At 37.4% G+C, this 13,631-nt stretch overlaps 1 protein-coding gene across 1 annotated transcript in view; it reads left to right on the top strand.

The window, feature by feature from the left end:
* LOC127441373 (pappalysin-2-like) overlaps positions 1–13,631 on the top strand; it is an 85,940-nt gene that overhangs the window by 56,550 nt on the left and 15,759 nt on the right. The window contains exons 17-20 of the mRNA XM_051698707.1: positions 3,881–4,094; positions 8,232–8,400; positions 9,822–9,954; positions 12,443–12,552. Coding sequence (XP_051554667.1) covers positions 3,881–4,094; positions 8,232–8,400; positions 9,822–9,954; positions 12,443–12,552 — 626 coding nt within the window. The remainder of the gene's footprint in view (positions 1–3,880; positions 4,095–8,231; positions 8,401–9,821; positions 9,955–12,442; positions 12,553–13,631) is intronic.

The following is a 13,631-nucleotide window of genomic DNA, read 5'->3' as shown; positions in this document are numbered from 1 at the left end:
CCAGCGCCTCCGGTGACCACAGAGGATTGACTATGTTATGTTATCAATATAAAAAAAAAAAAAAAAAAAAAAACACAGAGAGGAGCAATTCATATATTGAATTGTGGGGGCATTTCCGACACTGCATAACGCTATTTTGACCCAACGCCTGATTAGCTTGCTTGTTGTTAAGCTTAATGGAGTTTAAAGTTCTTAAGCTTAAAGTTCTGCTGGCTCTATGGAGATTTTTTTATAGTGGATTAATTTCACAGCAGTGGCAAACAGTGTCAATGTTTAGGGCAAACATTACCCTTACCTGGCTGTCACAAACGAAGGCTGGTCAGGTATACTTCGATGTTGGCAACGTTTTTATAAAAACTAAAATATAAATAAAAAAATTAGAAATAACTTGCAAAAAAGGCACTTATCTAGTGAAAGAGGGCGGGTGCTTGAGCACCATTTGGGGTCTATCTACGTGACTGCCTGCCTGAGTTTCGTCGACAGTTGGAGGTGGCACAAAATTTAATTATATGATATAATTTAATCATAATTCTCTATGCAGGAAAAACCCTGAACACAAATTAAGATTTTTAGAAGAATATTTTAGCTCTGTAGGCCAAAATGTTGATGCTCCAAAAAGCACATAAAGGCCGCATAAAATTAATCCATAAATCTCCAGTAGTTAAATCCATATCTTAAGAAGTGATATGATAGGTGTGGGTGATAAACAGATCAATATTTGTCATTTTTTGCTAGACATTCTTCTCCCTGCCCAGCAGGGGGTGATATGGAGAGAAGACTGTGAATCACCAAAAACACAAGAAGAAGAATGTGAAAATGATCTGTTTCTCTTCCACACATTCTCATATCACATCGCTTCTGAAGATACTGATTTAACAACTGGAGTCTTATGGATTACTTTTATGCTGACTTATGTGATTTTGTTTAGCTTTAAAATGTTGCCACCCATTCACTTGCATTGTATGGACCTACAGAGCTGAGAAATTCTTCAAAAAATCTTCATTTGAGTTCAGCAGATGAAAGAAAGTCATACACATCTGGGTTGGCACGAGGGTGAGTAAATAATGAGAATTTTAATTTTTGGGTGAACTATCCCTTTAATGGCTCTTGTCAGACCTGGATGAATTTGTCAATAAGAAGAGAGGTTTGGAAACATTTCTAGTAATTATTACGGTGAAAAGGACATTATATATAATGCTGAAATATAAACCAAAGCAAGATCATGCTTTATTAATGCCTACTTTCGCTATTTCATAGCTTTTAAAGTCCTGTGTGGATTCTTATTTCAGTGTAGTTACAGTTTTCAGTGTCAAAAGAATTTAGTTGATTAGTTCTGTACAGCAATACTGCCGCTCTCTAAATGCAGAGTATGCAGCCTTGTGAGAAGGGCACCAACCCCGGTCACAGAACACTTGCTGTGTCTGAAACCACCCCCTATCCACTATATAGTGCACTCTTTCGAGTGTCCGGCATTTTGTAGTAGTGTCTGAATTCTGAGTGAGCCACTCTTTCCCTACTTTTGTTCTTTCATTCTTACACACAATGCACTCTAATTTCAAATGTACATTTGATGTACGTTCAACAACGGTTAATTGCCCACAATCCACAATAGGGATTTACTGCTTCCTTCACTCCTGCAATGTTTTATTTCATGCTGAATGTATTAAATTACTTTTTGACAAATCATTACTTGATTAAAATAACATAATAACATATAGAGAGGCAAAACATACAGATACATTTTAAAATGTACTCTATATTTCATAAAATGTGTTTCATCTTTATATTAACACACAGTATATATTAAAAATGACAAACAGAATGAAGATTTATTGTATGTATTAATATATTATTTAATAAGAATAACAAGTAAGGCCCAAGTATTTTAAAAGTTCATATGTGATGATGATTCTGCGACAGCCACAGAGCTCCGACACTCGGTGTATACATCAGCGTCCGAATTCACTCACTTATTTCGTTCACTCACTGCTGAGATATAGTGCACTAACTGCCATTCACTATATAGGAATTAGTGAACGAGTGAATGATTTCAGACACAGCCACTCTCTTCGCCATACGATTGCCTTGCACCCACAAGGTCTTGAAATATTCACTTGTCTTGGTGGTAAATGAAGGCATTGCATGACGAAACTATTCTTTTTTTCTCTGTGCGAAGAAAGTGTTTCACTTTGAAGAGTTTGATGCTGCAGCATTGATGACTTGAGTGACAGTCTGTGTCAGCACGCGTAGCTGTGTGAACTTCCGCTCTCATAAAAGTCCCATTCAATAATCTCTCAATAAATTACTTATTAACGTTTTAAAATAATGACAGGAACGGCGGTCATTGTAAAGAAGTAAAAGTAAAAAGATAATTTTAAAAATTTACTTGAGTGAGAGTAAGAAATACCCACTTTTAAACCTACTCTAAAAGTGTATATATATATATATATATATATATATATATATATATATATATATATATATATATCATTTTTTTTTTTTTTTTTTAAGTTACTCAAATAAATGTAACGGAGTAAATGTAGCACGTTACTACCCACCTCTGGCTCTTGCACTCATTCAGGCACTAGTCTGTGCAACAGTTTGACTATGATTCCAGTCCATTTTTGGAAATGGCTGAGTAAATAGGAAAGTAGGCCAGAGCTGCAGGAGACAGGTGGAGATAGGAAACAGGGAATCGGGAAAGAAAAAGAGTGCATTTCATCTCGTACTACTGAAGCCCCCAGAGAGCCCCTCATTTCAGACAGCATAGAGCTGACTGGCATCTTGACATCTCACACCTAAAGACTGGGAGCTCTGTTGAGGCAAGGTGGCCCAGGAGTCGAGTGGGCACTCTTAGCACTCTGACTGTTTGTCTTTAATGTCGGGCTTTGATGGATTAGTCCAAACTTTTCCTCTGGCAGGGAGCGCAGCAGTGGTCAGTGGCTTCTCTTGAAGCTCCAGGACATTGCGTCACTGAGCAGCTATGCTTATTGGCCTTGATGGCAAAGTTCTTAATGTATTATGCTGATGAGTTTCAATGCTCTTTCGATTTTAAGGAGGCATTTCAAAATATTTTCATGATTTTACATTAATTGGACAAACATGCAGTAATTTAAGTTACAAGATTGCATTTTTCATGAATGTTGGGGTTGGAAAAAATACGGTTTGCAGTCATTTGTGTGATTAAATCAGACAGATGCTTTAAACTTTTTTTTTTTATTATTATTATTATTAAAAAATATTAATTATATTTTATTGACCAATAAAATTGCTTTAGAACTTCAACAAAATCTAATTAAGTACAGTGGCACCAACAAGTATTTGGGCACTTAAATCACCTTTAAAATTGCATAAACGTCTTGTGCGTTATTGAAACTCAAGCGACACATTTTAAAGAAAGATTGCTCAAGCATACTTTACAAGAAAAACATTTCAGTAATTGATAAAAAAATACTGTAGATACTGTTTAAAAATCAAGACAAAAAGTTGTTGGAAAATACATTGTTGTCAAACATGGATGTCTCAGAGAAGTGAAGTTAGTTCTGAAAAAAGAAATGCTCTGGATTAATTTGTTTGCAGATGATACCCACTGTCCTGTATCAAATGGGCTTTAGGCCCCACTCGACCATGTGCACATAAGGCATATTATTATGTGAGGTACCATGGAAATAAACCTTTAGATTTGGTGTAATACACCTGAACTGAATTAGGATTTAGCCTATAAAATAGGCTATATGTCTGCCTTTTCATATTTCTGGAGTATGTTTAAGTCTGCACAAAGGTACAATGCCAAACTCAACAAAAGATTAGTAGAAATATTAGAACAAGACTTTGGCAAACATTTTTTCATGCACTTTTCTTATTGCGATCCATGTTTCAGGGAAAAGTGACACATTGGTTTGTCTCGAGGATGGGCTGTGGTCATATCCAGAAGGGTACTGCAAGGTTGAGTGCCCAGATCCGCCTACCGTACCCAATGCCAAGCTGCTTGTTCCCCAGTGTGTTGGAGGTGGACATGATGTGGGCACTGTATGCCGTTACAAATGCATCCCAGGATATTACGTCACTGGCACGCTCGACAAAAAGCCAAGAAAGTGAGTTGCAATCTGTACAGTTTAAACTAATTTCTAGGCATAGGTTACTGAGTTGACACATTTTTAAAACAAAATATCTGTTTCCAGCATCTAGGTTGTTCACATGTTTCTAATAACATAAAAATCTCACTCCATGTGTTTCCAAATATCTTTCAGCAATGGAGTAAGCAGTGTACTTTGATGAATGGTCTAATGGCGTGTTGTTTTGGTATTCTATCCAATCAAGCTATACCATGTTGCTTAGCATGATCTTAGCACATCTCGAGGGGACTAGCGTTTGCACCTGCAATGTCTTTATGAGTTATTAAAATGGCTGGTAAAATACGTGAATGTCTTTTAACTGCTTTTAATTGGTCATTAATACCAGAAGCGATAGCCAGCATGTCTCATAAAGCCATTTAATTGATCCTGTTTATTAATACCATTGGCATGTTTGTTCTAAAAGGCATTTTATTATGAAGGCTGAGCAAATGGTTTATGACTGTCTAAGGAAAGGTGTTATGCCATTATCAAGGTAGTTTTAGCCTTTGCTTCTGTATGATCTTTCTCAATGAACAATGCCCCCCAATTTATTTTCTCTGGATTTATTGGCTATTTAGCTGTGCCAGATGTTTTGTCACATGGCTTTGGTATAAATACATCCCTTGTGGCTAGAGAAGAATGTCATTCAAGAAATGTAGTGATCCTTACATTCAGATGTTGTGCAGAATTCTGGATGGAAGACAACAGACAGCTTAAAAGTTTTCTCTAAACCTAGATTGGAGCCTGTCTACACAGCCTTTTAAACATCATAGGTGTACTTCCTAAATGAAGGCTCACAAGAAGCCAAATTATGCTACTTTCTAAGACACAAAATTTTGGCCAAAATTTCAGGCAACATTGCATGTATTCATTATGGATAATGCAATGTCAATGTAAGATGGTGGGCAGAGCAGAGGGAATTATAAACTGATACAAATTAGTATCAATTATGAGTACAATTATCTAGTTCTGAAAAGATTTGATAGGACATAATTCCATTTAATTAAAGCTAGGGCCATTGATTTAACACGTTAATTCTGTGCGATTAATAAAGGTATATAAAAAATAATGTGTTAAAAAAATTACGGAATTAATCATGTCCCCAGACTGTAATAAGGAATATTTCTGCCATCAATTCAAGTTTGAAGTAGGCCTACCACCTGTTTTGAGCTGGAGGCAGTAAGCGACACTCCAGCTGTATTGACAACGTGGAGCTGTACAGAGATAAAAACCACACTCAAGCTTGCTTGAAACCAGCGACAGCACAAGGTTCATAAGAACATGTTCTTGCATTAAAAAAAAAAACAAAAAAAACAGCTGGATGGTGTGCAGTTCCGAATGAAGGTATCTCGAGATGTGTTTTTAAGTTTCAAATTAGATTTAACTTGACACAGTGACCTAAAATCATAGTGTTTATGATGTGACACAACCAAAATAAAACGCTCCAAAAGCGTTCGTCTGACGCATGACATTGACGCGTCTTTAGAAAACCTCTTATAATAAATATATCTCAGACAGATTGGCATATTCAATTACAAAATTTATTGCTGTGCACTGTTGGCCAGTGAAAGGCTTATGTTCAATCCAGTGGCATAAATACAGGAAAAAACTAAAATGACAGAGAAGGGCCCGACTGGTGCCTTGCACTGGGGCCCTTAAGATCCAAGTTGTCACTGGTTCAATGAAATGGAAATAAACAATATCTTGCCTTATACAGTACATTTTTGTATTGTCTTATCAATGCTTTACTCATTTGCCACAGAAATGTAATTTATTTTAATTATGTTTGTAATATTTACAGTTGTGCTCAAAAGTTTGCATACCCTTGGAAAATTGGTAATATACGAACCATTTTTAAAGAAAACATGAGTGAGCAGGCAAAACACATTTCTTTTATTTCTTATGGGATTCATATTCAACTGTAGGTTATAACAGAATGGAACAATCATAAAACAAAACATGGCAATAAAGAAAAAAATTTAATGACCCCTGTTCAAAAGTCTGCATACCCTTAGTTCTTAATACCGTGTATTTCACCCTTTAGCATCAATGACAGCATGCAGTGTTTTGTAATAGTTGTCTATGAGGCCCCAAATTCTTGCAGGTGGTATAGCTGCCCATTCGTCTTGGCAAAATGCCTCCAGGTCATGCAAAGTCTTTGGTCGTCTTGCATGAACTGCACGTTTGAGATCTCCCCAGAGTGGCTCGATGATATTAAGGTCAGGAGACTGTGATGGCCACTCCAGAACCTTCACCTTTTTCTGCTGTAACCACTGGAGAGACAACTTGGCCTTGTGCTTAGGGTCATTGTCGTGCTTGAAAGTTTAAGAGCGTCCCATGCGCAGCTTTCGTGCAGAAGAATGCAAATTGTCTGCCAGTATTTTCTGATAACATGCTGCATTCATCTTGCCATCAATTTTCACAAGATTCCCCATGCCTTTAGAGCTCAAACACCCCCAAAACATCGGTGAGCCACCACCATGCTTCACAGTGGGGATGGTATTCTTTTCACTATAGGCCTTGTTGACCCCTCTCCAAACATAGCGCTTATGGTTGTGACCATAAAGCTATATTTTGGTCTCGTCACTCCAAATTACAGTGTGCAAAAAGCTGTGAGGTGTGTCAAGGTGTTGTCGGGCATATTGTAACCGGGCTTTTTGTGGCATTGGCACAGTAAAGGCTTCTTTCTGGCAACTCGACCATGCAGCTCATTTTTGTTCAAGTATCGTCGTATTGTGCTCCTTGAAACAACCACACCGTCTTTTTCCAGAGCAGTCTGTATTTCTCCTGAGGTTACCTGTGGGTTTTTCTTTGTATCCCGAACAATTCTTCTGGCAATTGTGGCTGAAATCTTTCTTGGTCTACCAAGAATTCTTAATAAGCGATTGAACACTACTGACTGGCATTTTCAAGACTTTCGATATCTTTTTATTTCCTTTACCATCTTTATAAAGTTCCATTACCTTGTTACACAGGTCTTTTGACAGTTCTTTTCTGCTCCCCATGGCTCAGTATCTAGCCTGCTCAGTGTATCCACGTGAGAACTAACAAACTCATTGACTATTTATACACAGACACTAACTGCAATTTAAAAAGCCACAGGTGTGGTAAATTAACCTTTAATTTCCATTTAAACCTGTATGTGTCTCCTTGTGTGTCTGTAACAAGGTCAAACATTCAATGGTATGTAAACTTTTGATCAGGGCCATTTGGGTGATTTTTGTTATCATTATGATTTAAAAAGGAGCCAAACAACTATGTGATAATAAATGGCTTCATATGATCACCGTCCTTAAATAAAAGACAGTTTTTTTTTGCATGACCAGTCATATTTTCAAAATCAATGCCAAAATTTCACAATTTCTGCCAGGGTATGCAAACTTTTGAGCACAACTGTGTGTGTGTGTGTGTATATATATATATATATATATATATATATATATATATATATATATATATATATATATATATATTTGAGAATAACAGCAATTAATTAATCGACATGTCATGTAATTTATTTGATTAAAATTTTTAATTGAATAATTGCCTTAATTAAAACAAAGTTTGAGCCAATATTTGTTTGAGCTACTTGTTTTCTACACTGAACCCTTAAATCTACTGCAAACACACCTTTGTAAGGTGTGAGTGGCAGGGTAAAAAGGCACTCTCCGCCACGTTAAGTGGCTGCATATCCCCGACTTGAAACTTAGATACACAATTTGTTAGCTTCTTGGCCTGTGACGAATCAATTGATATTTTTTTTTTTTCCTAGGGTTTTAAGCTTCCACAATTGTAGGTTCTACCTGTTTAATTCCTTTTGATAACATGCTAATCAATAATCGATGTATCAATATTTTAAGACATTCCTAGAGACTATCTGCTAATCCAGGTGAATATCAGCTTGGCCAGGATGAGAGTCCTCCTAAACTAACTTAAGACAGCTAAGACCAGCTGTTATTTAGAAAGGGAGTAGCAAATAAACTCACTAGATTTTGAGACAACAACCATTGTAATACTGTAGCTTTGTATAGGCATTGTATATGCATGCATGCAATAACTTTTGTACATGAGAGTGTGCTATTCCTCCTTTATGCTAATGACCTATGTTATTCTCAGGAAGCTTCTGAGGTTGGAGTGTTTGGAGGGGGGAAATTGGCAGGAGGGCAGCTGTTCACCTGTTACGTGCCCTACTTTGCCTGCGATGTTTGAGGGCATGTATACCTGCACCATAAACTTTGACTTCGATAGCATCTGCACCCTAAAGTGTCCCGACACAACAGAAAGGGTAACTGCTACTTATGAAACTCATATTTTAGCATAAGGTTTCTTTCAATTCATCCCAAAGGTGTTCAATAGGATTCAGGTCTGGGCTTTTTGCTGGCCAGTCAATTTCTTCCACACCAGACTTAGTAAACCATTTTGTAATGGACATCACCGTAAGATTTGTCTTTGGTGGAATTAAGGGGCATAACCAAACCTGTTCATTAGAACGGGGTCCACATTTTGACCTTGTAGTGTATATATATAATAAACATTAGAGGCGCTATCAGCTGTGAGTTTTATTTACTTTCACACAAATCATGAGTAAAATAGCAGATTAACAGTTCATAGACACTTATTTTTCTCTTTGTTCCCCACACAGTGCTATCTTATTATATCAAAGCAAGCATTTTCACTGTAATGCATTATTTGAAAGACAATTTATTGTAACACTTGCATTACATAATCAACTACATATATAAGCTTTCCCAAGCATGACTTACTTGTGCGGTGGTGCAACTGATAGAGCCTTGGACTTTGAACCCAGAATACAGATGAGTGTTCTGAGTGAACCCAGAAAGCATGCGAGTTGACAAATGAGCCCAAAGTGATATAGAAGCACCACAAAATGACATGGCTGCTTCAGCTATTGCGTTTTTCATCTCGCGTTTGCTTTTATGACACTATCAGTTAGGTTTAGGCTTCATGTTCAGGTTAGGAATGTCTGTTTTGTTCACCTCACATTTGCTTTAATATCACACTAGTTTCTTTTAGATGTTTCTTTTTCTTCTGTCTAGAAGGTTTAGATGTAGCATTTAAAATAGGGACGCTGGTTTTGTTCATTTCAGAATAGAGAAAAAAAAATCATCTCACATTTGCTTTTATGATACTATTCGTTAGGTTTCTGTTAAAGGTCTCGGTTATGGATTTAGCCTTTATTCCTTTACAACTCCATAGAGCATTAACCTTAGAAACATCATCTTTTTTGGGTGAACATTATACTCTCTTTTAGCATCCCTCAGCGGACATTTCACCTTCAATATCATTTTGCAAAAATGTTGCCAGAATCATGTAATTTATTCATTTTCAGGAGATCAGACTGCTAATTTCCTAAACTCTAAAAGGTACAGTTTACCCCGAAATGAAAATTTCTCGTAATTTACTCAACGTCATGCCATTCTAAACCTGTATGACTTTATTCTATGAAACACAAGGCAGAATATTAGGGACTAAGATTCTCAGTCACTATTCACTTTCATTGCATCTTTTTTCCATGCAACGGAAGTTGGTGACTGAGGCCAAAAATTATTATCAACATAATTTTCTGTTTTATTGATGAAAGAAATTCATGGGTTTGGAACAACATGAGGGTAAGTGAATGATGATAGAATGTTAATTTTTGAGGAAGTCATTAAACACTCTTTTACAATATGCTTGTCCCTAAAGTCCAGTATTCGCTGCACCAAAGACGGCAGATGGACTGAGGACTTCACTATGTGTAAGAAGATAGAGGGCTTGTGCCAGGCTCCTCTTGACCTTAACCTGGTGGAATACATCTGTGACGAGGGCTTTGACGTGGGTGAGGATTTAACCTTTTCATGAGTAGGGCCTAAATTCCTATGCAGTGCCCCCTGGAGTGAGTTATTTTGCACGTGACACTGCACAGCCGGTAGAGAGGGGCAGATAGTAGATATTTTAATTTTTTATTTCTTGTCATAATAAATAAATAAATAAATGAATATAATATAGTAAACATGTGAACAGATAGGTTATGCCTGCTGTACTGGTTTAGTTTTATTTATTTAGTTTTTATAGCTGTCAAAAAGAAATGAACAAATAATATCAGCAGTCCGGTTTGCCTATGCACTGTTTGACATTGTGTGTGTGGGTGGGTGGGTTTGGGGGGTTTACGAGGACATTTTTATTTAGTTTACAAACTGGTAATTACAAAGGTATTATGCTGTAAATGTGATTTATGAAGACATTTCTAGTGTCCCCATAATTCATATCGCTTAAAAAAACATACTAAACTATGTTTATATATGTGTGTGTGTTACACGCGCTAATGTAAACGGACTTGGCAGCATGCATGGATAATTGTGCTCAATCAGCATGTTTTCACTGTGAGTATATGAGTTTTAAACTGTTATCTTGGTGCTTTTGTGATAGTTTGGCTGTCTCTTTCAGAAAACAAATGTATTATATGCCTGAAAAGACTGTTTGAGTTGTTGTTTGTGTGAATAAACCTCATCTGCACCTAATCAGCAGACGTGGCTGTGTGCATGGGAAGATCACGTTTAGATATGATGGCAGTGCATATACAAGCTGTGAGCTGTTATTGTGGTACTTTGGTGACAATTTGGCTGTTTGTTACATAAAATAAACATATAATGTGCTTGAAAAGACTCTTTGAGTAGCTGTTTGTTTGACGAATGACAACCGCTACTAATGTAAACAAACATGACAGCACGTTTTGGAGGAAGATCACGTTTGATGTATTGACTGTGCGTATAAGAGCTGTAAACTTTTTATCATGGTACTTTGGTGATGAGTTGGATGTATGTATATAAAATAAACATATTATGTGGTTTAAAAGACTGTATGAGTAACTGTTTGAGTGAAAATGAACTACAGACGCTTGACCAGCACAGCCTGTGTTGGCGCAAAAGCCGATTTGAATCTGGCAACTTGTAGCGTAACTGACAGTTGCAGAAACACATATGTGTGATGCTACTCTGCAGGGCCCAATTATTAACGGTACGTATGAAAGGGTTAAACTGACAAGAAAATGTACATACTGTACCAACCATTTTGGTAATCAAATCAAAGTTGCCCTTAAATGACTAGACAGTAGATTTCTAAGGTGTTGATTTTTTTCTTGGGTATCTCAATCATTGGCAGAAAATACAGTGGTTTCAAGACATATTTGGCACACTTGAAAATTTATTTAATTGTATTAGATACAAACTATCAAACCAAGTGACATCTGCAAAGAAGTGATGTTCTTTTCTCAGGTCTAACTTCCCTTTTCTGAGCCATTTTTGCAATAACCAACTCAAGGTATCAAGGTCATTAATGTAGATGTATATCAGCCCCCTTCAAGTTCACACAGGTATCCTTGCAGAATACCCACAGTTGTTGTTCATAATATGATCCACTAAATATGACAACCATAAATTATCCAAATTGTTTCATAAATTAAAACCTGACAAATGAGTTTATGTGAAATGATTTTGCTTGAAAAGTGTTTGCGTTATCTTTCTTCAACATAAATGCCACTTTGCTTGATATTTTGTCATCGAATGCAGTTACATTATTATTATTATTTATTATTTTATTCTCCCCAATTTGGAATGCCCAATTCCCAATGTTCTCTAAGTCCTCGTGGTGGCGTAGTGACTCGCCTCAGTCTGGGTGGTGGAGGACAAATCTCAGTTGCCTCCACGTCTAAGACAGTCATTCCGCGCATCTTATCACGTGGCTTGTTGAGCGCGTTACCGTGGAGACATAGTGCGTGTGGAGGCTTCACGCTATTCTCCATGGCATCTATGCACCACATGCCCCACCGAGAGCGATAACCACACATTATAGCGACCACAAGGAGGTTACCCCATGTGACTCTACCCTCCCTAGCAACCAGGCCAACTTGGTTGCTTAGGAGACTTGGCTGGAGTGACTCAGCATGCCCTGGATTCGAACTCGCGACTCCAAGGGTGGTAGTCAGCATCTTAACTTGCTGAGCCACCAAACTATGGCTTAAGTGTCCAAATACTGTTTAGTACAGTGTGCACAATTTCTTTTTTTCTATTTTTACATTGTATACTAAAATGTTTTTATTTGATGTGCATTAAAGCCACTGTATTTATATTTTCTAATATGAGGTATAGACATACCTGGGCAACAGGACCACAGTCAGTTGCATGCAGTATAATAGGGTTGAGTGCCAGCCAGCCAAGCTGTTGAACTAAGGATGACCAGTCCTGAGCTTGGCTATTCATGTGTTGACATGAAAAAATGTAACAGATGTAAATGAGGGTTTAAGCAAAGCTCACTTTGTGTCATGGCAGGTGCGGTCTGCTACCCGACATGCATTGTGGCCTTGAGTGACCCTGTGGTGTTAGCCAATGGCTCAACTGCTGATACAGTAGAGCACTGGATGCTTCCCAGCAAAGTTCAGGTAAGGTGGTTGGGACAGTTTGCCACAACTTGTTAAATGATATCATTGGCTGTTTTTCTAGCGCTTCCACCAAACTCCAAGTCAAATCTTTATGTACACTCTGAAAAGCCTCCCTTTTCCATTTTTACTATTAAAGCCACCCTGAAAGTGTAAGCTCTGCCCTCTGCCTGGAAAACAGGTTGAGTTTGAAAGAACAGTAGCATGATTTTGATCATCCTTAAATGTGAATATCATCTGTCCACACCTGTTATTCACTGGTTAAGTAAACATACACATCTGTGGAAAATAGCCATTATATGTGACCAAGCTGTCCTTGTTTACCCTATTCAGACTTCACATGTAAAGGTTGTAGCAAGTTGTCTTGTAAATATATTATGAAAACAAAAACAAAAAAACAATGCTGTTCAACCAGCATGGTTTGTCTGATGAAGTTTATTAACCAAGGGAGGTTTGCTGGGTAAGTTATTTAAAGGGATAGTGCACCCAAAAATGAAAATTCTCTCATTATTTACTCACCCTCATGACTTTCTTTCTTCACCAGAACACATTTGAAGGAAAATAGAAAAATATCTTATCTCAGTAGGTCCTTAAAATGCAAGTGGATGGAGAAATCTTTTGAAGCTCCAAAAATCACAGACAGCATAAACGTCATCCATATGACACCAGTTGTTTAATTAATGTCTTCTAAAGTGACACGATCGCTTTTGGTCCAAAAAAGATAAATATTTAAATTGTTTTTTACTCTAAATCATGCTTCCAGCCAGGAGCGGTACGCGTGTGTGATGTAATCGCATTGGCATTTGAAACATGCGAGAACTGATGCATGTGCGTCACAGCCAGAAGAGCAGCACTGTTTACAAGTGAGGAGGAGGAACGCTGTGCAGTAGCTTGGTTGGTTTTGATCTGTATTTATCTGTTTCTTTACTCACAGTGGTGCATTTTTGTGCTTATCCTGGATGTCTCAACCGAGTGGAGAACGTGAGATTACCTCTGTATCATGGCAACTTGAATACATCACACGAGAGACTGCTTGGACTCCACCCTCTCATGAACCTTACCCTCACGTTGGATTATAGTAA

Source organism: Myxocyprinus asiaticus, chromosome 5 (genome assembly GCF_019703515.2).
Source record: "Myxocyprinus asiaticus isolate MX2 ecotype Aquarium Trade chromosome 5, UBuf_Myxa_2, whole genome shotgun sequence".
Lineage (NCBI taxonomy): Eukaryota > Metazoa > Chordata > Actinopteri > Cypriniformes > Catostomidae > Myxocyprinus > Myxocyprinus asiaticus.
This window is presented reverse-complemented; position numbering and strand designations above follow the sequence as displayed.